Source organism: Daldinia decipiens (assembly GCF_022478715.1).
Source record: "Daldinia decipiens strain CBS 113046 unplaced genomic scaffold F4813scaffold_9, whole genome shotgun sequence".
Lineage (NCBI taxonomy): Eukaryota > Fungi > Ascomycota > Sordariomycetes > Xylariales > Hypoxylaceae > Daldinia > Daldinia decipiens.
Genome location: NW_026054552.1, coordinates 293,354 through 320,283, shown reverse-complemented (window position 1 = coordinate 320,283; position 26,930 = coordinate 293,354). Strand labels below are relative to the sequence as shown.

At 45.1% G+C, this 26,930-nt stretch overlaps 12 protein-coding genes across 12 annotated transcripts; 7 read left to right on the top strand and 5 right to left on the bottom strand.

Annotated features, from left to right (window-relative positions):
* Positions 1 to 254: 254 nt before the first annotated feature.
* F4813DRAFT_353023 (uncharacterized protein) lies at positions 255 to 1,139 on the top strand. The gene has a single exon (XM_049242576.1). It carries the CDS (start codon positions 306 to 308, stop codon positions 927 to 929), a length of 624 nt encoding a protein of 207 aa, XP_049101416.1. The 5' UTR covers positions 255 to 305; the 3' UTR covers positions 930 to 1,139.
* Positions 1,140 to 1,423: 284 nt separating this feature from the next.
* Positions 1,424 to 2,374, bottom strand: F4813DRAFT_353022 (uncharacterized protein). Its single transcript, XM_049242575.1, has 3 exons — positions 1,981 to 2,374; positions 1,807 to 1,913; positions 1,424 to 1,717 (listed from the first exon to the last, which is right to left on the bottom strand). The coding sequence occupies exons 1-3, from the start codon at positions 2,012 to 2,014 to the stop codon at positions 1,550 to 1,552; spliced, it is 309 nt and encodes a 102-aa protein (XP_049101415.1). The 5' UTR covers positions 2,015 to 2,374; the 3' UTR covers positions 1,424 to 1,549.
* A 1,621-nt stretch (positions 2,375 to 3,995) lies between these two features.
* Positions 3,996 to 5,593, top strand: F4813DRAFT_334153 (NAD(P)-binding protein). The gene is made up of 4 exons (XM_049241165.1): positions 3,996 to 4,400; positions 4,454 to 4,905; positions 4,963 to 5,122; positions 5,174 to 5,593. Exons 1-4 carry the CDS (start codon positions 4,337 to 4,339, stop codon positions 5,389 to 5,391), a joined length of 894 nt encoding a protein of 297 aa, XP_049101414.1. The 5' UTR covers positions 3,996 to 4,336; the 3' UTR covers positions 5,392 to 5,593.
* F4813DRAFT_334159 (carbohydrate-binding module family 50 protein) lies at positions 5,354 to 6,657 on the bottom strand. Its single transcript, XM_049241166.1, has 2 exons — positions 6,576 to 6,657; positions 5,354 to 6,326 (listed from the first exon to the last, which is right to left on the bottom strand). The coding sequence occupies exon 2, from the start codon at positions 6,315 to 6,317 to the stop codon at positions 5,796 to 5,798; it is 522 nt and encodes a 173-aa protein (XP_049101413.1). The 5' UTR covers positions 6,318 to 6,326; positions 6,576 to 6,657; the 3' UTR covers positions 5,354 to 5,795.
* Positions 6,658 to 7,151: 494 nt separating this feature from the next.
* Positions 7,152 to 9,339, bottom strand: F4813DRAFT_379760 (uncharacterized protein; the record flags this gene model as incomplete). Its single annotated transcript, XM_049245496.1, has 2 exons — positions 7,152 to 9,167; positions 9,241 to 9,339. 2 exons carry the CDS (start codon positions 9,337 to 9,339, stop codon positions 7,152 to 7,154), a joined length of 2,115 nt encoding a protein of 704 aa, XP_049101412.1.
* A 1,236-nt stretch (positions 9,340 to 10,575) lies between these two features.
* F4813DRAFT_401524 (uncharacterized protein) lies at positions 10,576 to 13,087 on the top strand (the record flags this gene model as incomplete). Its single annotated transcript, XM_049248418.1, has 2 exons — positions 10,576 to 10,720; positions 10,773 to 13,087. The coding sequence occupies 2 exons, from the start codon at positions 10,576 to 10,578 to the stop codon at positions 12,947 to 12,949; spliced, it is 2,322 nt and encodes a 773-aa protein (XP_049101411.1). The 3' UTR covers positions 12,950 to 13,087.
* A 418-nt stretch (positions 13,088 to 13,505) lies between these two features.
* Positions 13,506 to 14,553, top strand: F4813DRAFT_334041 (50S ribosomal protein L14). The gene is made up of 3 exons (XM_049241164.1): positions 13,506 to 13,625; positions 13,687 to 13,771; positions 13,869 to 14,553. The coding sequence occupies exons 1-3, from the start codon at positions 13,611 to 13,613 to the stop codon at positions 14,162 to 14,164; spliced, it is 396 nt and encodes a 131-aa protein (XP_049101410.1). The 5' UTR covers positions 13,506 to 13,610; the 3' UTR covers positions 14,165 to 14,553.
* Positions 14,554 to 15,155: 602 nt separating this feature from the next.
* On the bottom strand, positions 15,156 to 16,339 carry F4813DRAFT_334030 (uncharacterized protein). The gene has a single exon (XM_049241163.1). The coding sequence runs from the start codon at positions 15,963 to 15,965 to the stop codon at positions 15,225 to 15,227; it is 741 nt and encodes a 246-aa protein (XP_049101409.1). The 5' UTR covers positions 15,966 to 16,339; the 3' UTR covers positions 15,156 to 15,224.
* Positions 16,340 to 16,896: 557 nt separating this feature from the next.
* Positions 16,897 to 18,096, top strand: F4813DRAFT_334024 (rotamase-domain-containing protein). Its single transcript, XM_049241162.1, has 2 exons — positions 16,897 to 17,037; positions 17,141 to 18,096. The coding sequence occupies exons 1-2, from the start codon at positions 17,035 to 17,037 to the stop codon at positions 17,666 to 17,668; spliced, it is 531 nt and encodes a 176-aa protein (XP_049101408.1). The 5' UTR covers positions 16,897 to 17,034; the 3' UTR covers positions 17,669 to 18,096.
* Positions 18,097 to 19,175: 1,079 nt separating this feature from the next.
* F4813DRAFT_334007 (uncharacterized protein) lies at positions 19,176 to 21,357 on the bottom strand. The gene is made up of 2 exons (XM_049241161.1): positions 20,555 to 21,357; positions 19,176 to 20,502 (listed from the first exon to the last, which is right to left on the bottom strand). Exons 1-2 carry the CDS (start codon positions 20,925 to 20,927, stop codon positions 19,190 to 19,192), a joined length of 1,686 nt encoding a protein of 561 aa, XP_049101407.1. The 5' UTR covers positions 20,928 to 21,357; the 3' UTR covers positions 19,176 to 19,189.
* Positions 21,358 to 23,242: 1,885 nt separating this feature from the next.
* F4813DRAFT_352997 (uncharacterized protein) lies at positions 23,243 to 25,975 on the top strand. Its single transcript, XM_049242574.1, has 8 exons — positions 23,243 to 23,264; positions 23,342 to 23,453; positions 23,549 to 23,776; positions 23,837 to 24,137; positions 24,189 to 24,439; positions 24,492 to 24,771; positions 24,825 to 25,719; positions 25,790 to 25,975. The coding sequence occupies exons 3-7, from the start codon at positions 23,574 to 23,576 to the stop codon at positions 25,569 to 25,571; spliced, it is 1,782 nt and encodes a 593-aa protein (XP_049101406.1). The 5' UTR covers positions 23,243 to 23,264; positions 23,342 to 23,453; positions 23,549 to 23,573; the 3' UTR covers positions 25,572 to 25,719; positions 25,790 to 25,975.
* Positions 25,976 to 26,880, top strand: F4813DRAFT_352995 (uncharacterized protein). Its single transcript, XM_049242573.1, has 2 exons — positions 25,976 to 26,260; positions 26,325 to 26,880. The coding sequence occupies exons 1-2, from the start codon at positions 26,150 to 26,152 to the stop codon at positions 26,850 to 26,852; spliced, it is 639 nt and encodes a 212-aa protein (XP_049101405.1). The 5' UTR covers positions 25,976 to 26,149; the 3' UTR covers positions 26,853 to 26,880.
* Positions 26,881 to 26,930: the final 50 nt, after the last annotated feature.

Here is a 26,930-nt window from a genome sequence, read left to right as displayed (position 1 = left end):
GCCTTTTTTCGAAAGAGAAAGTTCGTCCGCACGGCGTTTTCTGAGCGTTTTGACAAGAGGGCACCCTCTCGGTGCCCTCATGTTTATTGGACAGTCATACGTTAACATTTCAGGTAAGGCGAAGACACATATATGCAGGTCCATGCCTAACAATGAAAGGGGTGGATAGAAAAGTACCTATTAATAGAATGTTACACGACAGATAAAGCCTCTTTTCCCCTCTCGATACAAATACACTCATATCGTCATCCTTGAGGAGAAAACACATTTTCTTTCCTCAAATAATTTACTGTGAATTAATCGCCATGGCCGTGCCCAGCCTCGACCTAGAGCTCCCGCCATTTCGGCCGGAGCTCACCAATGTTCTTGGCCAAGCTGATTGCACAGGCGCATCTTTCGCCATCTACAGCATGACAAACAGCGTCTCCGAGGCCCGAATTAACGAGATCGCCGCCATTCCACAGGGAGAATGGGAAGAGTTTGACATGAACACCAAGTGTATCAAGCCGGCCGTACCTACCGCCAATTTTGCCGGCAAGACCTTGAAGGATATCGTCGATGCACATATTTCCATGGACAAGGAGCTGGAACCGCGAGAAGGCGGGGCTCTGGCAGCCGGATGGTGGCCTCACGTCTTCATAGTGGTAGTCAACGAAAATATTGAGGATCATGGGCTACTCCTCGTGTATGGCTTTGAGCCGCTGTCGGGTTCGGATGATGAGCAGGATGAAGGGGCAATAGGGCCTCGGGAGCCTACGATGGGAAAATTCTTCTTCAAGCCAGAGGACATGTGCAATATCCTCAGTGGTATCGCATTGTCAGGAGATGACTTAGATTACTTACACGAAACATATGATATGGATAGGGAGAGTGCGAGCGAGGCCGAGGACGATGAGGTAGAGGAAGAGGAAGATGACGATGTCGACTAATCACAGGCGACTAATCACAGGGCTATGGCGTAATAAGAAGGTGGTTTAGGAATCTAATGATCTAGAAGTATACACAACAGAGTTTGATGGTACGGATTACTTAATATTCCGTACTTCATATGCTATTATATCTGTATAGTGAACATTAAAAATAACTTCAAGCACTTCGTAATATCTGATATTTATGGTAGTTAAAATAAGATGTGGTAGCTGCCTTGAGCGGGACGGAAAGTCTGGTAATAAAACAAAGCGCAACTGCAGAGAGCAACTGGCAACATGCCGACGGGCTAGAAGAGCAGAAATCACAACTGGATTGGATAGGTAGGTAGGTAGGTTCAACGAAAACATCCACTCGATATTAGGGGTAAGCCAGTGCCTTAAGCCGGGCGTCTAGATGGGACGTGGGCCTTTATCTAACTCTTGGTTTCTGTGATTCGTCACGAAGGATATTATGCAAGGTACTCTATCACGCATTGACTTTAATAGTGTATAACGTCTATTGATTGATGCGATATATGTTTCTCGGAGTTCATGCTCGATCTAAGTTCCCATACATAGGTAGTACATAGCTCTGGGCAAAATCCTTTAGCCCAACGACAAATGCCTTATAAATTCCCACCCTAGAAACCCTGCTTTGCGACTTGAGCCTTAGCAGCAGCGATAGTCTGAGCGGAGTTGGGGTCGACGAAGCCGCAGCCCAACTTCCCGTTTTGAAGCGACGCAGCTTCGGCGGAGCAGACACCTAGGCCTGTGGTTTGAACTTGGGCGCAGCATGCAGACGAGCAGTCCTAACCATTTGGTGTTGAGTTAGTAACCAAGAGACCTATCGAAACGTTGCTTCATGAATGCATGAATGATGCATAAAACTAGTACTGACAGCATTAGAAGTGCAACCACCGGTGATGAATTGTTGTCCGTTAGCCTGGCCTACGTTTTTGGCGCCGGCATTGTTAGGCGTAACTTGGGCCAAAGCTGCGACGGCGACTAAGAGGCGTAAATAATCAGTATCTATGTAATCCAGACAAAGAACTTTAGTTATGACTGGACTTACGAGTCAGGAGAGCGGCAATGTTGATGCGAACCATTTTGACGGAGGAGGATTTTGGAATAAATCGAATATACACTAATATTTAGATGTAAAATGAGCGACACCAGGTCGTAAGAGATATTTTATACAGTGAAGAATGGAAGATATGTTTATGTGCGAGATGGATTTTAAAATTCTGGCATCTATTCATCCGGAACCTGTGTCTATTTGTAGTTTTTCTTCAGTTGAGTATTGCACTAGTTTCATTCCAATTCCCCAGTAACCAACAGACGATGAGCGTCAATTAAGCTCCTACACCAAACCCCCAAGGTCGATCAAACGCGCTTGGAGTTGACATGTAGGGTCCGAGAAGAGCGATGGCGACACTCCCGGAGCCGGAGACACGCTAGGTGAAAGTCGACGCGGCTCAACCTCGTAAGATGCGCTCTGACGTCCGTACTTCAGCCGGAATTGTGCTTGGCGTGAGATCGGCAAACCCCAGACTAACCAAGCTAATGGGTTTTTTGCGCATTACTACTACATATGTTGCTCTGATGATCTGAGGATCTGCGACGTGCTCTGGACGATATAGTGGGTTCGGCAGATAACCTGGCCTAAGAATTGCGTTTCATATTTGTCCCATCAGACGACTCTTAGACGAAAATGTCAACATGAGAGTAGATCTATACTCTGAGTGATAGATTTGGCGGTTAATGCTTCGTATTGTGTTACTCAATTGCCCCACTCCATTATTCGTGGGCTTAGAGCATATTGTATAGAGTATGAAATATTGTAATTCTTGAGCGACATCTCAATCCGACATACAATTCCTTACATGAATAATAGCAAAGCTTTATTATATTTATTTCCTCTTGGTATCAATGTAGATTTGGATTTAGGCTTCGCGAAGGAGAGGGGAACTTGTAATATCGTGGGGTAGCAAGTATACATAGAGAACAAAGATGGTAGATATATTTATAGGGAGCATAAGATGCATGTCACTCAAACTCGAGTTTGATAGTCAGGAATAGTTAGTTAACAGGTAGTTAACTATTATAGTCAATAGGTATTACGTAAGTTTTGGTTCTTAATACATAACTATATCAATAATTGTTACCTACCTAAGCATGGGTATTAGTGAACTCGTGTGCTGGATAGGAGAGGTTTAGGTATGATGTTGACTCCACCATATCCCCGCCAACTCGTATTCTGTTAATATCTTGTAATGTTAATGCAGGGTTGACACCGTGTTAATTTAGCCCCTAGGGTAGCAAAATAGGAATAGCAGATATTTAGTTTTGAGTTACTAGAATATACATAGATGCATGATATCAACTTAGAAGCGAATAGGAAGCCGAGGACCTATCTGACCAGGCCAGCAAAGACTTATTACTGACAAATTTTCAATAATGAAACTGGCTTAAAGGAATTATAATAGCCTAGTTATAATTTTTAGATGGGAGCTAAGTACATGTTAAAATTCATGATTGTACGGACCGGACCGTCTGCTTAAATTTAACTAGAGTACTGTCACTTCCGCTTAGACCTCTACGATGTGTACCTTTTTTATTATTGTATATGGTATATTAAGACTCTAGGATATTAGCAATGTACTGCAAACACTTGTGATACTATTATTCCATCTTCGAGAATATACACTATTTTTAAGACCACCGTACTTTGCAGCTGATAATATCCTATTGAAGCCCTCGAGAACGTGACCCTAGAGGCTCTGCAATACCAGTCATATGTTATTTGTTGAATACACGACCGCTTCACTATACTGACCATACTGATTAACATACTAGTGTAGCACTTGATTATATTTTAAATCTCGGGATGATTACTCTAGACATGCGGCAATAGGCCGTTTAATTCCGGGCGGGATTGAATGGTCGTGAAATCTACGAGAAGCGAGTTTTATTCGACATGATATCTTCCCAATATCGTACATCGGAATCCAAACGCTGTCACCGGGGATTGTGCAACTCAAAATTTTAAGCGAACCACTCAGGTTTCGAAAGTTAAATCTACGAATTCGACAATTGGCTAGAAACAATTTGAAGACTCAAGAACTAACTTAGATTGCACTAGCACATGTCTTGGATTTTGCTTCAAACTAGGTACCTATCATCCCACGGACATTAGGAGGTCCGTTTACATTTAACCCCGAGGCTTTTCACAACTACCTAGGTTAATCGGCTACATTATTGGCTCGTCCCAATAGTTATGGACATCCCCTGTGCTGCATACCATACATAGGAAGATAGTACTTATAGACACCTATGTTCATAGTTTTTACCAAGATATCCTCAGCAGAATTACCCAGTTACAGGTTAATTTGACTACTTTCGTTGATTTCTTTATCAAGGAATTAAAAATGGACTCGTCCGGATTGTTTCGCGTGGATGGCATGGTGGCTGTCATCACCGGTGGTGGAAGTGGTAAGGTTTTAACACTTCCGAATCTTTTCTGATCCCATCTAATCTGTTTATAGGTATTGGACATATTATGGCCAGGGCATTTGCAGGGGCTGGAGCAAAGAAGGTCTACATTCTAGGACGACGACGAGAGACTCTCGAAACCGCCGCCACTGCACATCCCAGTATTATTCCTGTACAATGTGATATTTCGACCAAGGATTCCCTCCAATCCGCAGTTGACTTTATCACAAAAGACATCGGCTATGTGAACTTGTTTATCGCCAACTCCGGTGTTCTCGGTCCACGGGCAGCCTGGAACAAGGGAGCATCCATCTCGGAGCTTCGGAAGAACCTATTTGAAGAAGCTTCCATGGAGGAGTTCAGCAATGCCTTCCACGTAAACGTGACTGGTACCATGTTCTCCATATTTGCATTTCTCGAGCTCTTAGATGCGGGTAACAAACGGGCCTTGGAAGGGGGGTTCGGAGCTCCGATAAAGGAAGGTAGTGAAGCTCCTTCAATCCAGGTATGAAAGTCTTGACAAACGCTCAATACTCAATTACATTTGCTAAAATACTCCTAGAGCCAGGTTATCATCACCAGTAGTATCTCGGGATTTAGTCGATCATTCCTGTCTCCGCCTGCTTATGCGGGAAGCAAGTCAGCGCTTGTCCATCTAACTAAGCACACAAGTACAGGTCTCAGTGGGCACGGTATTAGGGTCAATGCACTTGCTCCAGGGCGTAAGTTTCTTCTCAGCCATTTCAACGATCCAAAGATTAATTGATCTGCAGTGTTCCCTTCTGAGCTAGCAGCAAATTTGATAGGGTCACGCGATCCAGCTACAGAGTCGGTCGACGATCCTAAATTTATTCCAGCTAGAAAATTCGGAAGCGATGATGAAATGGCTGGCGCTGTCCTCTATCTGGCCAGCAAGGCAGGCTCTTTCTGTAATGGATTCATCCTCGTCAATGATGGCGGAAAGCTATCGACCATGCCGGCAGATTACTGAAACCTACAACGAAGTATTGTCGTGGCTCGCGTTGATCCATCTGATTTTCATACGTCCTAACTTCGCCCAAGACAACCCAACAGCTCGTAGATAAGTTCAACGGAGTAGGCAAGTGTCGGGTTATATTACTGTCTGGAGCCGAGACAGAGAGAACCGTACACAAAGCCGGGGAAGCTGTATATAGGTTCTTCTGGTAGATAGTTAAGATAGAAACCGAAATATGTAAACCTGGCACGAGACACGAATCTAAATGGGGAAAGCCAGCACAGCTACCTGTACATATCTGTAGACGCAAAAGAAGCGAAATGATTTGATCCCGATAACGAAAGCTCACAAGCTAATACTGCCGTGTCAAGGACCCCAAAGTAACCAGAAGACCCTGAAACCCTTGGTGTAGCAACGATCTAGACCCTTGGGATACATACCGTACCACCGATGGGCAGCTTATCGCAGTCAAGACCTTCATTCTTGTGGATGAGAGAATCGAGTGGGACATCATGTCCCTCGGCAATGGCCCAGCATGTATCGCCAGGTTTGATCTTGTACGGACTGCTGTGCTCTCCGCAGGTAATCGGTTCGATCCGTTTAGTTGTACCGCCGATGATCCAAAAGATGAGGATCAGGAACAGACCGACCAGTAAGAACCAATTGAGCAAGGGCATCATCTCATGTCTCCAAGAAGTATGTGGTCCCTTGGAGGCTGTGTGCAGTGGCTCTGTTGCATCATGTGCTTCCTCATCACCGTAATGTGCGTATGTTGTATTGACGCGATGGAGTTCACCGTATTGGTTACCGGGTGCGCTCTCCCAGATAGTGCCCTCGGCATCGCGGAATGTGTAGGTTTGGGTATCGGAATCGTAACCAATACGCTGCATGCCCTCCGGGAGGCGTTCCTCGTCGGTATCGTACTGCGACCAGCGGCTCATTGTAACGTTCTAAGTGGAGATAAACAACGTTAAGAATAGACTTGAACTGGTGAAACGGGGTGCTAAACTTTAGTATGGGAATTTAAAACAAGCTCGCTACCTAGGTAGGAATTAAATAAACCAGAATTAGAGCCAGAATTAGAGCCAGAATTAGAGCTGGCTTGTTCAATGAATCGGCTCACTTGGAGGATGCGAAATGTAAAGTCAAGCCAACATCGTAAGGTGTCACGCGGAAGAAACGGAAAGCAATTAACTAACCTAGCAGCTAAGCTTACGTTATTACATCAATGGAAAGCTGTTTCAAGGGAAACCCCTGAAACGTCTAATATGTGCATGTACCTGCGTACGTGTACCTATCGCTGCTGTTGGAAACACGAGAGACGGCTAAAGAGATGGGTCTAAGCATATGATATGACGTCAAATGTGGCTGAGACTTTCCTGGAGATCTTCCATATGTACACAAGGTCACATATCGACATCATATGTAGCACCTCTCTTGCACACGTGATCGACAACAAGTCGGCAATTATTCTAGTGTATGTTCAGCTGGCAATCAAATCCATCGAACGGGTCATGTAGAATCTTGAAAAATAGGGGGTTAAGCAGCCAAGCTGCAGTGTAAGTATTAGATAGGATATGTAAGGTACCTATCTGTCTGATATACAATTCTACAATTCAACTCGACAGATGATGCAAACGCTATGGCAAATAACGCCGGGAATATGCCCAGGGGAAATATGTCCCATATCTCATATCCCATATTGGGACAATGACTGTTGAAAGTAACCAATTAATCCATTCCCCATACTGCCAAAATCACTATATGCCGATATGCTAACATGCAACTTTTATACTTGGTTGCCGTTTTCTTGTACTTCGTCTAATGTTACCAAGTTCGTCGTCCTCTTCGTTGTACATTTCATCTTCGAGGCCTGGTTCAGGGCGTACTTTTCGAGGTCGGCCTCTCCCCCTTTTCTCTGGAGTCTCCTTCTCAGGCGTAGCTGTAGTAGTCATCGAAGGTAACTTTCGTCCGCGGATTCTTGCTTCGTCCTCCGCTGTTAAGAATCGATGAACTGTACGATGATCTAGGACACGCTCTTCTTTATCGTGTTTACCCTCTTTCTCAGTTTTGGGCCACTGGTAGCCGTATAACTTAGAGTGACGCTCGCATCGTGGACAGGAACTTCGCGTATAATAGGCATTGTACTGCACAAATGGCTCACTACACACAGTACAATGTATCCAAGCGGTGTTAGGCTCGGAAAGTAGCACTGGGGTAAGAGTATAATCTCCTGGAGTTCGGGTACGAGATGGAGGTGCAGGCTCCTCGGTTGCGTGGCTGGCAGTTGGAAGCTCGCTCTTTGGCGGTCTACCCCTAGGGCGGCCTCGCTTGGGGCTAGGCTGTTTGGTTGAAATCAAGGACCCCGTCTCCTCAAGAGCAGAGGTAATGGCTTGCGTCGAGGTGGAGATGGGTGTAATAGCAACTATAGGGGCTGGAAGTACTACGATATCTGATGAAGGTTCCTCAACTTGGCTAGTTGGGGGGGTTAGTATAGCTCTATCGATTTGAACAATGCTCTCAACGGTAGGCAATGGTGCGACAGCTATCGAGTCTTGCGCTTCAAGACTTGAAGGTGTGTAGGTGATCTCGGAAAGTGGGGATGCTTCCAAGTCTTCCTGTTTAAGAGAACCAGTTAATAGTTTCGCAGGCGTCAGGGTCGGTGACTTTAGGATGGGCTCTTTAACATCTTCTTCGGGCGTTGTGGCATCCGTCAGAACCATATCTATACTCTCCCCTTCCGAAGAGTTAGTACTAGTTGAACCCTCGTCGCTACTTTGTCTAGATAAGCTTAGAGGAGCTGGTACAGCCTCAACTTCACACTGCAACAACTTCGGTTTTTTGTCAGGAGTAACCGGTGGTGATTGTAGCGACTCGAACTGTCTCTTTCGCTTTTGACGTAAGATGCCCTGGGGTGCTGGAGACCCAAATGCAGATCCCATCTCAGAATCTCCTTTCAACGTCCTGGATCGGGTCTTTAAAATTCGGGGTCGGATATCCGGCGTAACGGAGGGGGTTCGGGATGCAGACGCGCAACTATCATCTCGTCTCCTATGGCGTAATGAGTATCCCTCCGCAGTAGTTGTTTCAATGCTCTTCTTTAAGGCTATGGTACCGTCGGCTGGTGCCCATCCGTTTACCAAGTTGTTTTCACATGTCCGGCATAGGCACTCGCAATTGTCGGCTCCAAAATAGTTCTCAGAGTATGTGACGGTAATCTCGTCCCCTACTTCAATATCCCTTGCAGCGATGATCTCAATTCCAGCTTGACCAGTGATCATTAGACGCGCATTGGCTTCACAGTCATGGTTTGCGAATCGCGCAGGTCCCATGAACAAGCTTGCGCATTTGTTCCTTGCACTAACTACGATACTGAAATCTTTCTTCCTCTTGGAGAGTTCCTTCTCCTCCTTCTCTGTGATTAACACCTGGATACCCGACAAGTACTTGACTGGATGGCCTTTCTTGACAAACTTTCGCGCAGTCACTGCTGCTTCGTGAGTAACAATGGTATATCGATTCGTCGAGCTAACCTCGAAGGGACAGTCGGGCAGGTAGATTTGCATGTACCGACGAAGATGGGCGCGGAAGTCGGCCTTTTCTTTCGGAGTCCTGAGGGCATCATGAAATTTACGCAGTCCGTCTGTCGCGAGTAATTTAGACTCAGCAATTTCGATATTAGGGTCGACAATAAGATGAGATTGGATAATCTTAGCGATTTCCTCTTCTTTTACACCTCGCGAAGGGTGGTAGGATGGGCGGTTCTTGGGGATTGCGGTCCAGTAGTATGCCTGGAGAAGATGGTTAGTTCTTCCTCGTTTTACAATGCACCATCGCTGTTGGAGAATAGGTCTTTCCACTCACATGGTCAACAAGGGCATCTGTTAGTATATCGTCGTATGATGATAATTGCGAGAGAGTGATCTGCTGCTTCTTCAATGCCGTAGACGAGTTGGGAGGCATTGCGACACGCAGCTTTACCCAGCCAGACCAAGGAGGGATTGCAATACAATAGTATGTATGAAGCCAAAACAAAAGCTCTAAAGGGTCTACTGTGAAGTAATGTGCAGATATGCAGGACGTGATCCTAGGATAGATGAATTATATTTACAAGTTTTCTCCGGCCCAAGGAGTGTCCGACTTTTTCATGCAAGTAAGATGTGAGTAAGGTGGAAGGGTGACACCTAGTTGCAATGGGATGATTTTTCTGGGCTGAAATGCAGTCAAGGGGGGCCGAGTTGAAGTTGACAAGTGCCTCCGAGCGCCAGCGCATACGCTAATCAATGCCTTTTAGAGTTCTTGTCACAAGCCTTTCGAGCGAGATAGTTGGTATGGACAAGAAATGCAAGTTTTATGATATATATCGTCATGCGAAAGTTGAGCCGGGGCAAGGGAATGAGAGGATGGGAGAAGAGGGTATATTGGCTTTTGACCACGGCAATTCTCATTGATACCAAAGAAAAGACCAAAGAAAAGCTGTTAAGTACGATGAGGGTAAACTCTTAAAAGGATAGTCGTCGTTGAATAATAGAGGAAACCCAATTGGAATGATCTATTTGTGAGCTCGAGTCTAAAAACCAAAAAAAGAAACAAAGAGTAGTTCTAATTAATCTATCAGGAACCGTGGGTGAAGTGCCGCCCCCTGTTGAGTCGGCGCAAAAGTGAGAGTGCAAGAAAAGTGGGAAAAGAGGGTGGCAGGTCAACCAAGTCCGGACCCCGGGGAGACCTCTGATGCAATCAGTCGATCAATTCGGGAGGGAAGTCACTAGCCAGATTAACAATACCAGGGGTGTACCACCTACCTAATCTAACATAGGTATAGATTGCTTAGCCACCGCATCTTATAAGCCTCATCTGATGGAACCAGTAACCCTAACTGTACCTAACGAAGGTCCGGGCCAAAAGTCTTGTATATACATGTGGCGGTCCCTGACACCGTATTCGAACATCATCCTTTCAAGGTATTAATACTGTGTCGGCTACCTGCTAAGCTACTTAAATTTAGCGTACCTACGCTGAATTTAAGTACCTAAGCTTACCATATATTTATACATAGCGACGTCAGCCAAGACCACATATTCAAGATACAAGGCCTTAGCTAGTAGTAGCTTTTTAACGTCGCGTCGCGTTGCATTGTTCTCTCAAGCCTTTAAATCCCATTATAAATTCATCCCTTTATTTTACGCATCTTAACCCACTATGGAAGATCAAGATCGGTCTGAAATTATCAGAAATAATCCCATCGGTAACAGCCTCGAGGATTTCTTCACGTTGTTTAGTTCTTGCTGCGAGAGCAGAAATATCTGCTCCTCCGGAGAGGCTCTTGGCCAGTTTAGCGATAAAGGTAAGATAGGTGAATTAGCCTTCTCGGCACACCTCTACTAACTAACTCATAGATGTGAAGGATCTTATAGCTAAGCTCCTGCAGGGGCTCCAAAAAGTTGATGTTGCTCAACTTTTACCTTCTCGGACGCGTGGTCCTCTTCAAGCCGACCTTTTACGGCTTCAACTCTCGCTCGTTTCCGGCGACCTCGACTTCGACCGCGTTAAGCCCCTTTTGCGAGCAGTTATTAATAAGAAGTCCGACGAAGATATTTGGGCCCAAGTTTATTATACTTTTACCGAATCTACGCTGCCGCCCCGAACAATCGCCTCTCATTTTCAACAGACGGCGTCGTCTCCTAACATGGTCAGTCTCGTAAACTCTTCTGAACTTCGCAAAAATATAGATAATATACTCAAAGAGGAGCTTGGCCTCATGTGCGTTAACGTCCCACGGTTTTACGAGACCTTCTTCGGTAATATTCTGAATTTAGAAATAGCATCTGGAGCCATTTTTGAAAGATGCTGCAAGGAACCAGACCTATTCTTTCGCGAAGGATGGACTGGATGGCCGAGAGATGCCGAGGAGTCAGCTGTTCTAAGCTGGCTTCAAAAAATAATCAAACAAATTGCTCTGTGGGCTCAAGACTACAAGCGAACACCGACACGAGGATTATTGGCAGAGCCAAACAAGCCGCTCGGGGGCTCAACAGCGAAGCGCAAACTGGATGTTGGTATTGTGAGCTGCCCCGAGGCCTCAGCAGATTGGTCCCGGATTCTTATACCCGGAGAGCTGAAAAAAAATCCAAAAGAAGACCGGAAAGACGGGGCATGGTTAGACATCGGAAGATATGTAAGGGAGGTATTTGCCATGCAAGATACCCGACGCTTCGTTTTAGCTTTTACTCTCTGCGGATCTTTCATGCGCGTGTGGGAGTTTGACCGCCTTGGCTGTATCGCCTCGACGCAGTTTGATATCAATAAAAACGGGCTTCAGTTTGTGTCAACAATTCTCGGCTTTTTATGGCTAGAGGATAAGGATATAGGATTCGACCCAACTTTTGTTCGGTTCAATAGCAAGCGGTATATTGAAATAAACCGGGATGGAACACTAGAACGCATCGTAATCGACGAGGTAATAGGACGAGTGCCTTGTGTCGTAGGTCGGGCAACCACATGCTGGAAGGCTCACCCGGAGAGGGACCCATCCACGACACTCGTGATCAAGGATTCGTGGCAGTACCCCGAGCGGGACGTAGAAGGCGATTTGTTATGCATGGTATCCAAAAAGAACGTCTGTAACGTAGCCAGGTACTATTACCACGAGACCGTTCTTGTCGATGGCAGTGTTGATGATGTTCAACACGGCGTTCGAAAAGGGATAGATATCACCGAAGCCTCCAACTACCAGCCGCATGACTTAGATACCCGTAGGATTTCCCAGATATCCCAGGGTAGCATCGCCGGTCAGAAGAGATCATCTAGCCAAACTAGCGAGTGCCTGCCGTCGAACAAAAGATCCCGCTCAGAGTCTTCAATCAAAGCTAACCGCAACACACTACCAAATCGCATCCATCGACGCGTTATTGTTCGCGATTATGGACAACCCATCTACAAAGCCAGCTCGCGCGTAGCTCTTCTTGCCGCATTAGAAGGCTGTATCAAGGGACACGAGTCCTTACGCAATGCCGGCATCCTGCATAGAGACATTTCAATTAACAACCTCATGATCAATGAGGATAATAATGATAGTAACCCCTGGTCCTCTTTTTTAATTGATTTAGATCTTGCTATAAGAGAGGAACGAGAAAGCGCTTCGGGTGCCAAGGAGAAAACCGGCACAAGAGCTTTTATGGCTATCAACGTTCTTTTAGGCGAGCAGCATTCTTTCATGCACGACCTTGAGTCTTTCTTCTGGGTGCTTTTCTGGATATGCATACATTACGATGGACCAGGGAAGAGCAAAGTTGTTCCTGACCTTAACGAGTGGAATTACATGAGTATGGATGGATTGGCAAAATTAAAGATGGGCACTGTGACAAGAGGGGGTATTTTTAACCGCACAATCAAGAAATACTTTACGCCTTATTATATGCCATTAGGGCCTTATGTTAATAAGTTGCGAGAGGCTGTGTTTGATAATGGGCAAGGGGAAGATGAGACGCTGTATTCTCGTATGCGGGATGTCCTTTGCAAAGCTCAACAAGATCCCGCTTTGATATATTACGTACTGTGGTATGGGATTACGTAATTACTCACTATACAGACAATTATTGGGCCTTGCCTAGTAATTACATATTAATTAACCTACCTAGGTTAATTAACATCATTCTAACCCCATTAATATGGTGAGAGTTGAAGATCGTTCTTTTATGCCTTTTAATCTCTTATTGCGGTGTTTTCGAACAAGTATAACGTATTACAATTGATTCCCGTTTTTTACCATGATTTTTAATAAATTTCGATGAAGTTGGAGCATGCTTAAGGCCATACCCAATACTTCCTTTAACCCTAACTACATAAACCTATTAAAAGAGAAAGGATCGAGGTTTGGGAATCGAACCGTGGACCTGGCAATAGGTGGTCACGTGTGTGGGGTGAGTGGGTTGCATGATTAGGTACCTAGGTATGGATGTTGGATATACCAAAATACCTAAGCCACTTATGTATTTACAGACGGCGGGGCCACTTAGACGCATCATGAAAAGCCACTAACTAGATCTAGGGTCAGGACCTTAAGATAGTAACCAATAATATTACATCTTGACAAATTCAGCCTTAGATCATTTTGATAGAGCCTCAAATTTTCGACCTCAAACAAACCAATATTTAAGCACTTTAATACCTCCGCGTGCCACCGCATCGCATTATCTAGGATTTGAACCCGATACCAAGGGTATCAGCCGGCCAAGATGATTCAACTTAAGGTATTATAAGACCATTTCAAAACCCATGGTATGTCTTATATTAACTTCGAGGGAAATATAGACGATGCTTAACTGCATCGACAACTCGGGTGCCGCCATAGTCGAATGTGCCCTAGTAGTTGGCCAGAAGAGACACGCGACCATTGGTAGGTTCAGATCTCATACATAGCTCCATCATACATCTCAATATATCTCAATCGATCATCCCTTGAGGACCACCAGCCGCTAAACTAGATACGTCAGGTGACAGAATAGTAGCCATCGTCCAAAAGCAGCGGGGCGCAAGTGATGCTGGTATGGGTGCAGCCTCGGCAGCAAATAAAGTCAAGCGCGGCGATATCCGCCACGCTATCATTGTGCGCACCAGGAAGCAGGTCCAGCGCCCTGATGGCAGCGTCGTCCGCTTCGACGACAACGCCTGCGTCCTTATCAACAAGGCCGGAGATCCCATCGGCACTCGTGTGAACGGCGTAGTAGGTGCCGAATTAAGGAGACGGGGATGGAGCAAGATCTTGAGTATGGCACCCGCGCATGCCTAGGCGTAGGCGACATTATGAGAGGGGCTGTGTCTATGAATTATAAGAATGCAGACGGTGTTAAAAGGCAAACTATATTTACGTCAACCGCAAGAGCCCTGACGTTTTAGGATGAGTCAAGGGAATGAGCGTCAACACACCAGAAGCTATAAATCATGTATTATATACTAAACGCGTATATAGCAGACGTTGACAAGGCATACCAGCGTCGTACTAAATAGCTAGTACACGATATGAAAAATTGCGCGTTATTCTCGCAATCGAGTTTACAAAATCCCCAAATATTACCTCATTACATCACTCGAAACCCTCGCCTATACGTGTAGTGAAACTCTGCCCCAGTCGTACCCGGCTCTTCATTTGGCAGCAGGCGTGGGGTGCAGCAGACAGCCACAATATGTAAATGTAACTTTGTACCGAGAAATTAAATTATATTGATACCATATCAAAGTGCAGTTTTCCATGCCAGGGAAATTTCTTTAAGAAATCCCGCGGAATCGCTTCCAAACGCCGAGTCATGCAGTACTGAAAATGACCTTAATGGTCGGATGAAAGTCTCTGCATATATGCTGCAACCTATCCTTCATGATCCTTCATGATCCTTCATGATCAAAGGCCATCATGATCCTCTTTACTGAAATATGTGACCACATTCGCAACATACGTAGAAAAGTTTCTGTCGGGAGATAGTTAGATATTTAGCTCTCATCAATCCACTATTTAAGACTGGGGAGAGCACTGACCATGCCGGTTTCCGCGCTTCGTTGCTGGGATTGAAAGAATACGGCTTCTTCATGCTTGCAAATGGGGCAAGTTTTGTTGGACCGCGGAAGCTAGATGCCAAGAAAACAAGGCGTTAGCACTAGGTTCCCCAAGAGAGAATACATACAATGCATGCTCTCCAAAGCTGGGTGCCCAGTACTGAAGAGAAATCCAGAGAATTATGTGCATGCCATTGCCCGGCTGTCTGTCTGTTGGTCTGTCTGTTGCCCAAAATATGCGACAAGTAGGTATAAACGAGACGTAGATATGAGAATATAATCATCAAATCTAGAGGACAAGATCATTGCGAAGCAATTTTTGTTGACTGGGCAGAGATGAGCTCAGGGTAAGGCATCGACACGTCGCCATACTCGGGAGGATCCTCAAGGGCTTCGGGAGGATCAGCATCCAAGGCATCAGGTGACATAAGGAAGTTATTGCCAGAAATGTAATAGGCAAGACTGTCCTTATCTTGTGAGAGATTGGGAATAGCTGGTTCGCTACATGAAGCAAATTCGTCGGCCCAAGCAGCCTTCCCTTCTTCATCCTGGAAAGCCCAATAGCTAGCGAATCGTATGGAGTCTAAGGTTCTTGTAACGGCGTAATCCGGGTTATGTCGAACGAAATGATTGTACTCGTCAACCAATGCAGGGTCTTTGCACCGATCACAATGGAGGAGCGTCACGCCACATCTTAGACAGACAGCCAGGCTGCAATCGGTAGAAGTAGGGAGATGGGGGCGGGGATGGGGAGAAGCCTGGGTGGAAGAAGAAATATGATTACGAACCGTCGGGTCCGATCCCACGTCCTGGGTCACACCAGCTGTCTCTCCTGCTGCACTGTTGATAACATTACGGAAGACACAGGAAGACGTAGCCTCTTCGGTATATTGGCACGTGCGACAGGTAAACTGAAGCTTATGGGCATCTTCATCTTCTTTGGGGTACAGCATGTTGGAACACTCTGCGCAGAAACGGAAAGTGATCTGCTCCTGGCTGTTCTTGGGAGCGTCCCCGTCGTTGCTTGGCGCCGGCGACGACATGTTGCTGTGCAAGGTTCCTGATGGCACTGGATACTAGCTGGATGTAATGGTAGAGTAGGATGCGACGAGACCTTGGGAATTGATGGTTGTCAAATACCTAGGTAGATGATAATTCCAGTGGGATAGTCTTATCCTTGATGAAATGAAGCTGCGCTTATGTATTTTATCGCAGTTTCCTGTGGCCAAGATTGGATATTAAATTGTTCGCAATACGGTGTTGAAAATGTGAGATGAAATGTTGAAAGACCGATGCCGTTTGGTGGTTGTTGTTAATCAAAGATGGAAAGACCTTAGTCACTTTTTGTCAAGCTTTAAGTGACCGCTCAAGAATCAGGTTAGTGTATTCTAGATTTAGCAGTAATATTGGGGCTAACTTTTAATTGGTTTTGCGCAGTGAAGCTTCGGAACATCGGAGAAAGTATTCTTAAAGATGACTAACATAGATGTGGCTTGAGCCCATAGCCAGTGGACCACCTGATTGGTACTCGTGGACCTTATTAGGTACCTAGGTACCTACTAATTCAATGATCCACGCTGATTCTGTAGACCAATCACTTTTAGATTCACCCATTCACCACCCCGCGTTTCAAACTCATTCCGTCGTTAGGTCAGTGTTGCCCCGCTCAACTGACAGCATCCTCGTGATCTTTCTTACCTAAGGTCAGGGAAAGGTACTTACGTATGTACCTACCTACCTACCCTTGATATTCGACGCAATTCTTCCCTAGCAACTCGCTGCATCATCAGCACACAACACCATAACGCCATCGTCATCGCCACTCGCTTTTTCATACATCTTGAGAAGGATAGAAAAGCAAAGCTTATATTGTCGCTTCTTAGATTTAATTGACTTTTAAGGAAGCTTCAATTAACAAGCTATAGCTTCAATTCTGAGCTTGAAAAGCTTCCCTTGAGGTAAACATCAGAAAATTCGTCCACTCTTTATTCTAGACCGACGCATACTCCGGACTGTAGTATACTCTTGCTCCAGCCTAGTTTAAACAGCTATTGAATAAATTATAAAAGCTGTTCATCAGTCAAATAGTAGTCTTCGTATCATACCGCCAGCATGGTAAGTTAACCTCGAGCTCGCTAGAGGGATTAGAGTCGCAGATCTGTTCTACCCATTCATTCATCTTCATATAAAAGCAGTTACTAATATTTCCTGCGGTCAGGATGACTCGGGATTACCACCTAACTGGGAGGTGCGCCACAGCAACTCCAAGAACCTTCCATACTATTTCAACGCGAGCGAGAAAGTCTCTCGCTGGGAGCCGCCGGTTGGAACCGATACCGAGAAGTTGAAACAATATATGGCAATCCACCATTCTACTTCCTCTCAGATGGCTCCCGTCAGCCACCCCGAGGGCAAAATCCGTGCCGCCCACCTACTGGTTAAACACCGCGACAGCCGACGACCTGCGAGCTGGCGCGAGAGCAAAATTACCCGAACTAAGGAGGAAGCAATGGCTATTATCAAGGGTCATGAGCAGAAGATCAAGAGTGGAACCGTGTCTCTTGGAGAGATCGCGATGACTGAAAGCGACTGCAGTTCGGCCAGAAAGAGGGGAGATTTAGGATACTTCGGTAAGGGAGACATGCAAAAGGAATTTGAAGAGGCTGCTTTCGCACTACAACCTGGTCAGATGAGTGGTGTTGTAGAAACCGCAAGTGGGCTCCATCTAATCGAAAGATTAGTTTAAACCCTTGTGTATTTTTAGGGGTGAGAAGTCATGCTAATTACGCGCATGGCTGCCTCTACATGAGGTTCACCGAACATGATGTTAAGCCACTGCTTAGAATTTCATAATTCTTTAGCCTAGAACGAGGAGGCACATCTAGGACAGCTCAATTTCTATATACTAAAAAATAGCGTGTGATGTGACGCTTCTATACAACTCAAAGAGTCTTTCTCCCCGAAACCTCACATAGTTCTATAGCAGGAACCGGATTCTAAGTAGATATCCTGAATTGTTTCATAGATCTTGTATATTTATATCATTTAGTGGTTACCGTAAATTTCATGGCTATACCCCTTTATTCATCTTATTCTAGTTTAGTTACACGTCTTACCCCTTTTATATTTCTTAACGTCAACCTACACTTAATGAAAGGTACCTAGACATGCCCCTAGACATGCTATATTATTTTTATTTCCATCGAATAGTAAATATATAGGTTAAGCCCTCATTCAGATATATGTTAAAGTTGCAGGTCATTCAGTTATTATGTTAGCCCACGATCCATAGTGAGAAGTACAAGTCTTCCGAATCAAGGCACACTTTGGCCTATAAGCCATATAAAACTCATGGTAATTTCTGGGAGATAAGCAAGCCAGATACATTTGAAAACAATAAGAACCATAATAATGTATTTACACATGCAACTTTACATTTCGAAGGACCAAATATCGCAAAGATGTAGGTGAGCCAAGTATGATTTTCCTCTACGGCTTCGGTATTATTGCGATACCAAGGGCCTTCGTATTCCCCTGCATATCTATGTCTTCGGTTTCCAGTACTACGGTTACTATAGTTCCCCTGGATGGTGATGTAGACTAATCTACACTAGATACATATTAGGATCCAGCAGGACGGACCCATGTAGGTTGAGATGCGTTCGACAAATGGGTATGGCATTCTCTCAATATCTTCTAGAAGGCAAAAACACGCATGCCCATAACGTAGAAACTAAGAAATTATGGGACGCGCCGTGCCGTACGACGTTGCGAGGACTAAAGATAGCGCCTGCGTCGGTAGGTATGTGTGCGCTATGGGATCGACGATGCGGCAGTTTTACAGGATTTCATCTCGCACCGGATCGTGATTGAACTAGTAAGATACCGAATTTCAATCGCGATCTAAATTACGGTCCGAGTCCATATCTCTCTTGTCGGTACCCGGCGTAAGACGGCTAAGGGACAACCGAATTTTCTAATGCTAGTAGGAAAGTCGGTTGAACGATCACGATCCCATTGGGAGTACGATTACGACTATGATATCACTGCGTGAGAATAAGCTCGAGGAAATATTAATTTATATTCGTAAATCTCCCGAGAAGAAAATTTCGACTCGGAGCATGCTCCTATTCCCCATCCATATCTATCAAAACCCATGTAGTGGTATCATTCGCCATGCCCGAAATCTCCATGCAACGTGATTTCATCTCATATCTCATATCTCATCGTAATCGCTAACTAGGGTCTCTAAAATATGGGATTTGCCTCATCTCGATGCCAGAGATATTATAGTCTCCGAGACACTAGGAACCGCCGTGAGTGCTACCGTCATAGCCCCAAACACCGTCATTGACAATGCGGAATATGCTGTAGCTCTCGAATCCCGCTCTATTAGATGCGCTGTGCCCATCGCTGCTGCGTTGATGCCTACAGTCACACCGGCTGCGATTACCGCATTGTCGGTCCTAGCAATCTGCTTTTGCATGTCTTTCTCGTTCCACATATCCGTAGACCCCATAGTTTCCGTGCAACTACTGTTGTTCGAGTCGTTGGATTTCAACTGGCGCTCCTGGTCATTAATCTGCAGCAGTGAGAACAGCCAATCTCCAGCCATCTGGAAGATGATCCCGCCAAAAATAACAAGTGCACTCATAAGCGTAGTACTACCGCCCAAGCTTTCAATCGCCGGCACCCCAAGAGCAATAGTAACAGATCGGACAGCAAAGGACAGGGCATCAGCGGGCTGTAATCCCAATGCGCGGGCGAGTATAACGTTGAGGAAGACGTTCGCCATGGTAAGTAATGCGCATGTGGCTAGCACTGTGTATATACTTTCCCATAGCTCTTTTCGGTACTCGAACATTTTGAACCCCATACAGACGATGCCAGCATCCAAGACCGGTCCAGATAGGTCACCAGCACCAATGTTATTTGATATCCCCCCGCCCTTTACAATCGTAACTATGCCTTCCGCCAAAGTCTGATGCCAGTGAAATTCGGTGATAGTGACATCGATGCTTTGTCCTCGATATCCTGTCTTAATCCAGAGATAACCTGTTCCAATTGCCCAAGTCACGAGCACCGGATTCGCAGATATGACCATTACTGATCTGAGGCATGGAAACCTTAGGAGACGGTATGAAGTCTTCAATGACCTCTGAAACTGGACGGATAAAATCCAGAATAGGATGAAGCATAGAAGCTCAAACGGCGCCTCGTACCTAGTCGCGAAATATACCGGAACCCCGACAGTGGCAAGTAGAAAGATGCAAATCCATAGCGGGCCTGTGCGTACGATCTGTTCTATAAGTTGCGAGGCAGGACCTCCTTTCACCGCTTCTGTCAAAATAAGAGACCTCTCGTTCGATATAGCGACACTTAGCCGAGACAATTGGGATATTCGCTTGACACTCCTATCTGTTGGCGGAGCCGGCCATGCTGCGGAGGGACTAGGCCAGGATTTAGGGCGGCTTTCGACGTCGGAAACTTTCTCTCGTACACCTCTTAGTCGTTGTTCTAGCTTAGAACTCCCGAACGCAACCAAGTATGTGCTAATATAACCCGCAAAGGTTGTGATGACTAGTTTTAGTTAGTTAAGTTCCGCAAGGGGCAATGCTATCTGGCAACTTACAAAAAGCCCCGGCAATTCTAGGGATGTCTATTACATTGGATATGTGGTCTCTGTTGAGCATTACAAAGGATGCTACGAAACCAAAAGACATGTGACGGCCAAGGAAGTCAGTCGGCCCGCGTAAATGTTTGGAGTATAACTTCTCAGTTCCCCCATGAATACAGTTAGCGATGAGGAGGAGGAATGAGAAGAGAAGCATCACCAGGATAGAAGCTGGGAGGTTTATGGAGTAGAGATCAAGGGTGATCTGGATAGGAACAACCAGAACCTGACTCAATCCAATAAACGCCAACCCTATCCCAGCATCCCGGTATCTTTTGGCTGTTTCTGGTTTATGTAGAGCCCTACATAGCTGTTGGATAGCTGAATTCATGGTCTAGTTTGTGGCCCTCCGGGATGGAAAGACATACAGCGGGGTAGAGATGAGTTCTAGAAGATTATATGTCTTGAAGTAATAAAGGGATTAAAAAGACTGTTTGGGAACAACTAGGATATATACTACCTGATACAGTTCGTTTGACGGAAGATTCTGTGACTCGGGAAGCGAGTATTCAACATGGACTAGCTAGATCAAAGTTACTTCTTTTCCACAGCCGAAACGCATGGCAGATTCATAATTGCACAAGTTCCTGAGAAGTACCTGGAGAGTACAGAGGAATTGAGGTCAATCGCAACCATGCTAGGATGGCATGGAGATACGGTTCCATGACGTCTCACGTATCTAGCCAGGCAAGTGGGCAACCGGGCGGGTCCTAGTAGGTACAACGACGACAAGAATGGGATACAGACTCATGAGCACAAGCCAAAAAGGATAGCCCAGTCACAGCAGCATTGCCCAATGTTAATCTGCATTTGCTACCACTGCTTAAAGTCTTGAGTGTCGGTACATTCGGCCGCTGTCACTTTGACATGGCGACGGGGAGGGATAGCGGAGACGGGTTGGCACATGCACATGCAAACGCATGGCCGGTGTCTAAACAGAGCGCTGGGACATCCCATCCTGTTAAAGAATTAGATCTTGTATTATGTAGGTATGTTAGCTTGCAGTTTTCTAGATTTGGCACCAATATTACTTGAGACTATCTGGAGAGAGTAGGACTAAGACGAAAGCAGGTCTTAGACTACCCGTGAAGAGATTGTGAAGAGGTTGAAGGAAGAGTAACAGTGCACTTTGGGACCAGTCTTCAGGAAAAGCCACGATAAAAAAGAGCTCGTGTCCCGTTTTAGGAAATGAATGGTTGACCGCTGGACTGAAGGTGGTACAGTTTGGAGGCGGACCATTCAGGACCCTTTGCTTGCAAACACAGCGTATGAGACAAGCCCAGCAATGCGAACCGTTCTAGACGTTGATGCGATAAAGTCAGAAGATCTCTGTGGGCAATCTGGAATTGTTCATCTTCGAGCCTAAGTGAATCCGTATCATTCCGACGGCGCTACCATTGAAGCATCATAGTCCATGTTGCTGTACGTCCTTGTCTGTCTATCTCTGAGCAGACGGACATGGCGGATCGTCTCTATTTTGTCACAGAAACACGACGCATTGTAACTGTGACCAGCAGCCTTGCCGACGTCATTTGTAGTGACAGTCATGCATATAAGGGTTCACTGAAGATCCCAAATATCAAGTTTTTTTTTCTCAGAATCATGGCTAACTGGAAAACGTTGCCCATATGTACCTAAGTATAACTTATCTCAAAAATGTCGGTGATTGTAGTTGGAACTTTGGACTGTGAATGCGGGCATATGCGGGTATGAATTTTCACCTACAACTTGCTGCAAGTCCAGGTTGTCCAGCGGCTGGTTGCGGCTCTGGTCTAGAAGGACCCTTGTCTTAAAAGATGTCCAATTGCTGTTTGATAATTTGGCTCTTGATGTCATGAAGGAATCCTGATAAGCTTTTGCTCAAGCTTGATTTAAGTATGCAAATGTAGAATACGGTAAAAAGAGCTGCAATACCTACATTAAAGAAAGTCGAAATAAGAAATCTTTCATTTGTTGATCGTTAAAGAACTTGCAATGCAATTAGCGTAACCGATGCCAAGCTAAAATGCACTTATATGAAGATATGCATTCATAATATTAGGTACCTCTTATGCATTTATGGAGAATTTCAAATTCTACGAAGTACAGGTCAAGTGTAAACAAAAGTCCCCAATAATTATTTTCGCGTTTACTTCGTACCGCACATGTTATCTCGGATATCGTGAAACAAGCCGCAAGTTATTGGACTGAATTGGTGTACACCAATTACCTACCAATGCACCAAGCTTATCCCTTCCCCTTTACTATATCCTAGGTACATCCTAGCTTACATGAAGCTATAAGCGGCCAAATGATTCTTCAGAAGTTACAATACTCATCATGATCTCTTCAACTCAAGCTGGCCTCCTAGTCTAGATAAACCTTCTCAACGGAAGCGGTCAACCTTGCCATACATCAACTCTCTAAGCTTCATCTCACAACTTGTTTAGCCTACGGCTATACTTATCTAACTCAAGACCGCCTTTTCATACTAGCAAATGAGGATATCACAATTTTCAGAGTCAAGGATTCATACTCAATCTTTGAAGTTGTCTAGGTCGTTCTAGATTCGATATCGTGTCATTACCGCGTACCGGCTACAGTTTCCAATATCGGTGATTTACGAGCGGGGGGTCACCGGATTGTCCGCAGCACCGATTCCATCCACGGGAACAAGCCAACATCTCAGGTCAGTATGTCATCTTGTAGCCGGAGTCTACCACTCTATACAGCCATCTCAACATCATCATCTCATTCTATCCATAGGAAACACCCAATGGGTTTTTAGCCACATCGCCTTACATTTTCAATAATACGAGGACTGAACTATTCAACTACACCGCATTAGATCTTTTGAATCAGTGCCCGTTCACTTGGCGTTCGACCCCTTTTGCCCCTTTTGCCCCCTTTCTCTCCTGTACTACCTGCATCTCGTACTATAGCTGCATATGTCTGACAGTTGATATCTCGTAGGTAGTCCGCTTTGCCATATTTCAAGATGACTAGTCTTTCGGCCCTATCGGAGACCGAGATGCGTCTCTTCAATCAAGTCTGCGGGGCTGTAAATGCCACGAACGAAAGTCAAAAGGACCTACTCAAGTCGTTTATATGTAACGAGTTATCTCCTGAATGGGCCCGCTTGGTGTCATTGGCTGAATCGAATGGTCCCTTGGGTGTGCTATCAGAGGACGAGTTGAAGTAGTACGTCAGACCACTTTCATCTGATATACGTTAGATATCTATCGTTAACATACATCGCAGTCTAAACGCTCTTCAATCAGCTAGTCGCAGCCACCGATCAACTCAATCCCATGCGGAAGTGGATATATTTTCTGAGATGCCATTTAGTCAGAAGACTATTGATCATAACATGGTCAAGGCTGCTCTCCATGACATTAATCAGTATAATAATGTCCTTGAGAAACTTCTGGTGAAATACAAAGATTATGTTCGCCGTAGCATTGTTAACTTACAGCAACCTCCAGAAACCAATGATGAAGTGTCTATGGTAAAGCAGAAGATCTTTGCTCTGTCTCACAGGAAAGATTTACTCAAATCAAAGGTATATACTCATCCCAAAGGTTGAATAGTTCCTGATACTAATATTGGAAAGATCCACAACCTAGAAAATAAAATCAGCCACCATACTGATCAACTTGAAGAGATCGGTCAAATCAAGTCCACCTTGTTAGAGACAGATGACAATGAAAGGTTAAAACCCGTTGCCCTAAAGCAAGTTTTCGAAACCACGATTGTATCCTATGATCATATCCTTGGTAGATTAAATGCCTTATATTGTGAGTTAGGCGACGATGTTATCGATGACGATGCGATTCTTCGGACAGCCAGACGCCATGCCAATCAGTTAAGCAGATTCCATATCTCTCATTCTACGCTGTTACTAACTAGACGATAGGATCGTCTTATCACTAGCTACAAAATGCCGCGCATCATTAGATACTGTTTTTCTGGAGACGTCTGCTACTCCTAATAAACGCGTTTCTTTTGCGCCTGACAATGCGCAAGCCATTAATGATGAGCGCGATGATGTATATGCCGAAATAAAATCTCTGTGGGATGAGATGGTGCCGCTTGCGCATATGGTGGTAGAAAAAGAATTTCTCAAGCCTATCCTGGAGAAGGTCGAAACGTGCTCTGAGCGTCAGACTATACGTGATGCAACCGTTTCTCGCTATGTAAGTTGGCATTTCAATTTCAAACACATTAACCCATAACTGACTCGATATAGACGTCTGCTATTCTTGGTTTCATGAATGAACGTCTCCGTCTCCTAGCAGATCGTATTAAGATGTTAGCTTATCATCACCAATCCCTTCTCAGCACGTTTACCCATATGAACAACACACCAGACCTAGACGTAACCAAAAGACTAGCCAAGAATCCCCCTTCAGACCAAAAAAAAGGAAGCAGCAAAGTAAAGGACCACACATTGCTTGAGAGTATTCGGCGTCAGATGGAACTCTACGGCCCCGTCCCGATAGACGTTGATAAAGCTAATCCGCTCACCCCACACATGCAAATTAGAAAGCTTGACCACTATGTCACTTCACGACAGAAGAAGGGCAATGATCTCTCAAAAGATATACATCAGTTCTTCGAGAAAGCCGCCAAGGCTGAGCTTACAGATGCAGAACTCGGATCCCAACTCCTCCTAGACTCCATAATAGCCGATAGCGCCGCCGCCAGCTCTCAAATGGGTGGACATGTCTATGAAGATCAACAAGTCGAGGACTCAGTTACTACGTTGAAATCCCAAGCTGGGGAAATCCAAACGGTCTTTAGACAGCTTCGGGAGGATGGGGCTGATCCCTCGATCTCAGCTCCTGACTTTATTGCATATGCTCACAGTCAGGCAGCGAAACAATTCTCCTACAAGGGTGGTGAAGGCATTTCTCTCGCCAAGGGCCAAGAACAATGTCCTAAACTCGCAGCTCTCATCCACGATTGGGGTGACTCAGTAAGTTTTACCAGCTAGGTCTTAGATAATCTGAAATGAAAAATTACATTTGAGGTGCCAGGACTCTTAACTCATGTTGCTCTCCAATACACGTTCGCGACTTGGGGTTTTTACAAAGCCTCGGCCTATATACGTATACCGGAGTGTCTAAACTATAGCAATATGAGTAAGTCCATGTACACTACAATCCTAAAGAACTCCTTATTATCATATTAAAAACACGTGGTCACGACCAGACGTCAAAATCGAGTACTTGTGAATACTAAATAGTAAACGCTGCAGCTCAATGTCTAGCTTTATCTTCCAGTGTTGTATTATTATCGTCAATAATGTAAAAACTTCTTTAGTTTGAAAACGGATTCTAATTCGAGCCGAAAGCTCGATTAGGAGAAGTTCAACAATTCGGGTCTTTGTTTACACTGCATTCCAATGCGGACCACAAGGACTTGTAATGGAATCCCGAGATAATCTACATATTGTCATTTATGAGCACGCCCTTTTTTTTCAAAAAAAAAAAAACCTCACATTACGTTCGTTTCTGCTACAATAGACAACAAGAGCTTTGGTGCCGGGCTGTTTGATGAAGCAAAGCGGCCATGAGTGGACAATCTAATATTGACATCTCGTACGACGGGAGGGATGTTGGAGATCAATTATCAGCCGCTCTACATAGTACTATCAAATACGTAACCCATCTCCAGAGCTCGGTGAGTCAAAAAAAGAAATCTGCGTATGCGCCGATTGGACTAATCTTACACGGGTCGCATTCAGCTAGATGGTATCAAAGACAATACAAAACAACTTTTCTGGTGGACCTCGACCCTCGTGTCCATATGTCTCGGACTTTTCCTACTTGCCCATCTTATCCGCCTTCGCCGGGAGGTAACTACATTAGTCCAGTACCAAGAGCTCTTCCGAAGAATGTGGGACGAGGACAGGGAAATAGAGGAAGAGAGGATAAATGAACAGAGACAAGAGAAGAAGTTGGAAGAACAGCGAAGACAAGCCCGGTCAGCTGCACGTGGCAGAGCTGGATCGGAGTTCTCACGGAGAGGAACGCCTCGCCGCGACTGGGCAACAGAAGAACCATACGCGCCAACATCTCAGTATCATAGACCATCACCATTCGGGACCCAAGTCGACGCGACTCTCGATAATGCCCCATTGCAAGGAGCAGATCGTGATGAATGGGTTCACAGGGTAGCATCTATGACCCAGGGTCTAAGGCGAAATTATTACGAGAAACAAAATCAAGTGGAGGAAGATGAGGACGATCAAGAGGATATCATCTATTCGTGAAGTTTTTTTTTTTTTTAAAAAAAAAAAAAAAAACATAGATTGTAGAGAAGGAATGTAGAAACATTTTTCACATTGGTT

What these genes read in the sequence shown, in the direction of transcription:
- F4813DRAFT_353023 (XM_049242576.1), top strand. Translation starts at nt 306, where the DNA reads ATGGCCGTGCCCAGCCTCGACCTAGAGCTCCCGCCATTTCGGCCGGAG.
- F4813DRAFT_353022 (XM_049242575.1), bottom strand. Translation starts at nt 2,014, where the DNA reads ATGGTTCGCATCAACATTGCCGCTCTCCTGACTC. An exon ending in CATTGCCGCTCTCCTGACTC is followed by an intron (nt 1,914 to 1,980) that starts GTAAGTCCAGTC and finishes TACGCCTCTTAG; the next exon opens with TCGCCGTCGCAGCTTTGGCC. An exon ending in GTGGTTGCACTTCTAATGCT is followed by an intron (nt 1,718 to 1,806) that starts GTCAGTACTAGT and finishes CCAAATGGTTAG; the next exon opens with GACTGCTCGTCTGCATGCTG.
- F4813DRAFT_334153 (XM_049241165.1), top strand. Translation starts at nt 4,337, where the DNA reads ATGGACTCGTCCGGATTGTTTCGCGTGGATGGCATGGTGGCTGTCATC. An exon ending in CATCACCGGTGGTGGAAGTG is followed by an intron (nt 4,401 to 4,453) that starts GTAAGGTTTTAA and finishes ATCTGTTTATAG; the next exon opens with GTATTGGACATATTATGGCC. An exon ending in GTGAAGCTCCTTCAATCCAG is followed by an intron (nt 4,906 to 4,962) that starts GTATGAAAGTCT and finishes AAATACTCCTAG; the next exon opens with AGCCAGGTTATCATCACCAG.
- F4813DRAFT_334159 (XM_049241166.1), bottom strand. Translation starts at nt 6,317, where the DNA reads ATGAGCCGCTGGTCGCAGTACGATACCGACGAGGAACGCCTCCCGGAG.
- F4813DRAFT_334041 (XM_049241164.1), top strand. An exon ending in GAAGAGACACGCGACCATTG is followed by an intron (nt 13,772 to 13,868) that starts GTAGGTTCAGAT and finishes TAGATACGTCAG; the next exon opens with GTGACAGAATAGTAGCCATC.
- F4813DRAFT_334030 (XM_049241163.1), bottom strand. Translation starts at nt 15,965, where the DNA reads ATGTCGTCGCCGGCGCCAAGCAACGACGGGGACGCTCCCAAGAACAGC.
- F4813DRAFT_334007 (XM_049241161.1), bottom strand. Translation starts at nt 20,927, where the DNA reads ATGAATTCAGCTATCCAACAGCTATGTAGGGCTCTACATAAACCAGAA. An exon ending in TAGAATTGCCGGGGCTTTTT is followed by an intron (nt 20,503 to 20,554) that starts GTAAGTTGCCAG and finishes AACTAAAACTAG; the next exon opens with TCATCACAACCTTTGCGGGT.
- F4813DRAFT_352997 (XM_049242574.1), top strand. Translation starts at nt 23,574, where the DNA reads ATGACTAGTCTTTCGGCCCTATCGGAGACCGAGATGCGTCTCTTCAAT. An exon ending in TCAGAGGACGAGTTGAAGTA is followed by an intron (nt 23,777 to 23,836) that starts GTACGTCAGACC and finishes CATACATCGCAG; the next exon opens with TCTAAACGCTCTTCAATCAG. An exon ending in AAGATTTACTCAAATCAAAG is followed by an intron (nt 24,138 to 24,188) that starts GTATATACTCAT and finishes AATATTGGAAAG; the next exon opens with ATCCACAACCTAGAAAATAA.
- F4813DRAFT_352995 (XM_049242573.1), top strand. Translation starts at nt 26,150, where the DNA reads ATGAGTGGACAATCTAATATTGACATCTCGTACGACGGGAGGGATGTT. An exon ending in TAACCCATCTCCAGAGCTCG is followed by an intron (nt 26,261 to 26,324) that starts GTGAGTCAAAAA and finishes GGTCGCATTCAG; the next exon opens with CTAGATGGTATCAAAGACAA.